The sequence below is a fragment of the Electrophorus electricus genome, chromosome 3 (genome assembly GCF_041902795.1).
Source record: "Electrophorus electricus isolate QZ-2024a chromosome 3, ASM4190279v1, whole genome shotgun sequence".
NCBI classification, from domain to species: Eukaryota; Metazoa; Chordata; class Actinopteri; order Gymnotiformes; family Gymnotidae; genus Electrophorus; species Electrophorus electricus.
The window spans coordinates 39,874,217-39,876,938 of NC_137499.1; the positions used below are offsets into that span (position 1 = coordinate 39,874,217).

At 45.6% G+C, this 2,722-nt stretch overlaps 1 protein-coding gene across 1 annotated transcript; it reads left to right on the forward strand.

The window, feature by feature from the left end:
• The first annotated feature begins 313 nt into the window (after positions 1-313).
• Positions 314-2,222, forward strand: LOC145653905 (heat shock 70 kDa protein-like). Its single transcript, XM_081708514.1, has one exon. It carries the CDS (start codon positions 314-316, stop codon positions 2,078-2,080), a length of 1,767 nt encoding a protein of 588 aa, XP_081564640.1. The 3' UTR covers positions 2,081-2,222.
• The last annotated feature ends 500 nt before the right edge of the window (positions 2,223-2,722 follow it).

Genomic DNA, 2,722 nt, shown 5'->3' on the forward strand with positions numbered 1-2,722 from the left:
TGAACAATATAACATATACAGCAGTCCTTAAATGTGGGGAAATAGGAAACGTTACGTTGGCCCGGAATGACTGAAGTAATTTTATGATAAAGTAAAACATTTATTTATAGTCATTTACATAGCCTATGTGGTTCCGCTTTCCCATTTATGTCCCATTTTCCAACTTGTTTGGTTATTTGTTGGTATTGTCCCCTTTCAGACCATCCTGGATCTTTGTTTCATTTCTACGGACTAATTCGGTCTCAGAGACATCAGTAGTCTACAGTTGGACTGGCGGCGTCGCTGGCTGACTCGCGGTTGGTGAGCTCGCGCAATGGAGAAACCTCTAGAACTGTCGCGAGGTGAACGGGGGCGTTACCTGCTTGAATATAAAGCGCGAGCGGCAGCTCGTGGAAGACACAGCGTTCACGGACAGGTAACTAACGCACGAGCGAGGAGGAGTAAACCAACGGCTTTAACAGGGCATGTTGAGTACAAAGGAGAGAAGAAGTCCTTTTACCCTGAAGAGATCTCCTCCATGGTCCTGGTGAAAATGAAGGAAACTGCAGAGGCCTACCTGGGTCAGAAGGTAACCAACGCTGTTATTACTGTACCTGCCTACTTCAATGACTCTCAGAGGCAAGCAACCAAATTTGCTGGTGCGATTGCTGGGCTGAACGTCCTAAGGATAATCAATGAGCCCACAGCTGCAGCGATCGCCTACGGCCTGGACAAAGGCAAGCAGGGAGAGCGCAATGTGCTGATCTTTGACTTAGGAGGGGGTACGTTCGATGTGTCCATCCTGACTATTGAAGATGGCATCTTTGAGGTGAAAGCAACAGCAGGAGACACACACCTGGGTGGGGAGGACTTTGACAACCGCCTGGTCAACCATTTTGTGGAGGAGTTTAAGAGGAAGTGCAAGAAGGACATCAGCCAGAACAAGCGTGCACTGAGGAGATTGCGCACAGCCTGTGAGAGGGCCAAGAGAACCCTGTCCTCCAGCTCTCAGGCAAGCATCGAGATCGACTCCCTGTATGAGGGCATTGACTTCTACACTTCTGTTACCAGAGCACGTTTTGAGGAGCTGTGCTCTGACCTGTTCAGGGGAACACTGAATCCTGTGGAGAAAGCCCTTAGAGATGCCAAAATGGACAAATCCCAGATCCATGACATTGTCTTGGTTGGAGGTGCTACGAGAATCCCCAAAATCCAGAAACTTTTGCAGCCTTTCTTCAACGGCAAAGAGTTGAACAAAAGCATCAATCCAGATGAGGCAGTGGCTTCCGGTGCCGCAGTTCAGGCTGCCATCTTAATGGGTGACACATCTGGAAATGTCCAGGACCTGTTGCTGCTGAATGTGGCCCCGCTGTCTCTGGGCATGGAGACCGCAGGTGGAGTCATGACCGCTCTCATCAATGGCAACACCACCATCCCCACCAAGCAGACCCAGATCTTCAGCACATATGCAGACAACCAGCCCGGTGTTCTGATCCAGGTTTACGAAGGTGAAAGAGTCATGACAAAAGACAACAACCTGCTGGGGAAGTTTCAGCTGACGGGCCTCCCACCTGCACCTCGAGGAGTCCCTCAGATTGAGGTGACCTTTGACATTGACGCCAATGGCATTTTGAATGTGTCGGCAGTGGACAAAAGCACTGGCAAAGTGAACAAGATCACCATCACCAACGATAAGGGCAGGCTGAGCAAGGAGGAGATTGAGAGGATGGTGCAGGTTGCAGACAAATATAAGGCAGAGGATGACCTGCAGAGAGAGAAGATTGCTGCTAAGAACACTCTGGAGTCCTATGCCTTTAACATGAAGAACAGTGTGGAAGATGAGAACTTGAAGAACAACATCAGTGAGGATGACAAGAAGAAAGTCATTGAGAGGTGCAACCAAGCCATCATGTGGCTGGAGAACAACCAGCTGGTTGTAAAGGAGGAGTACGTACATCAGTTGAAGGAGCTGGAGAAGGTGTGCAACCCCATCATCGCCAAACTGTACCATGGAGGGATGCCAGCTGGAAGCTGTGGAGCTCAGGCCCGTGCCCGCTCAGGGGCCGGCACCCAGGGGCCCACTATTGAAGAGGTCGATTAGGGACGTGAACTTCTTGTATGGACTCAGAGTGCTCTTTTTGAATTAGTTTCTCCTGAAGAAAATGTTGTTGCCTGTATTGTTCAGTTGTGCTTCACAGCATGTGGAGAATTAGCTGATGTGGACAATAGCATCTTTTGTCATTGCTAGTGCATTAATAACGTTTAGAACCTTGTAACACTATCAATATGTGAGATTTGTCATTACAATGTTTTTCCAGTGAAACATTTTACAAAAAGGTAAATATTACGGTGTTGTAAATATTCATCTAAATATATTTTGATATTTATTGTTAATAAAATGATCTGGACAAAATGGCTTAAATTTGTGGTCTTGACAGTCCATAATGTAATCTTTCTTATGAAAATATATTAAGAAGAAAAACTAAGGAAACATAAAAAACATTTTTAGCTTTTTGAGCTCCTGAAATCTAATTAAATAAATGTAATTAAACTGAAATGGTGTGTTAGTCCTACAAATACTCAGCAGCACTATATGTGAAGCTCACATCACATTAAATTATATACCTTTTTTTTTTTTCATAATTGACCCCTTTTATGTTTCATCAGTGCTAGAAGGCATGATTTACTAATCACTATAGTTACAGGGGTGCATGTGTATGTGTGGTTTCTGCTGTACAATATA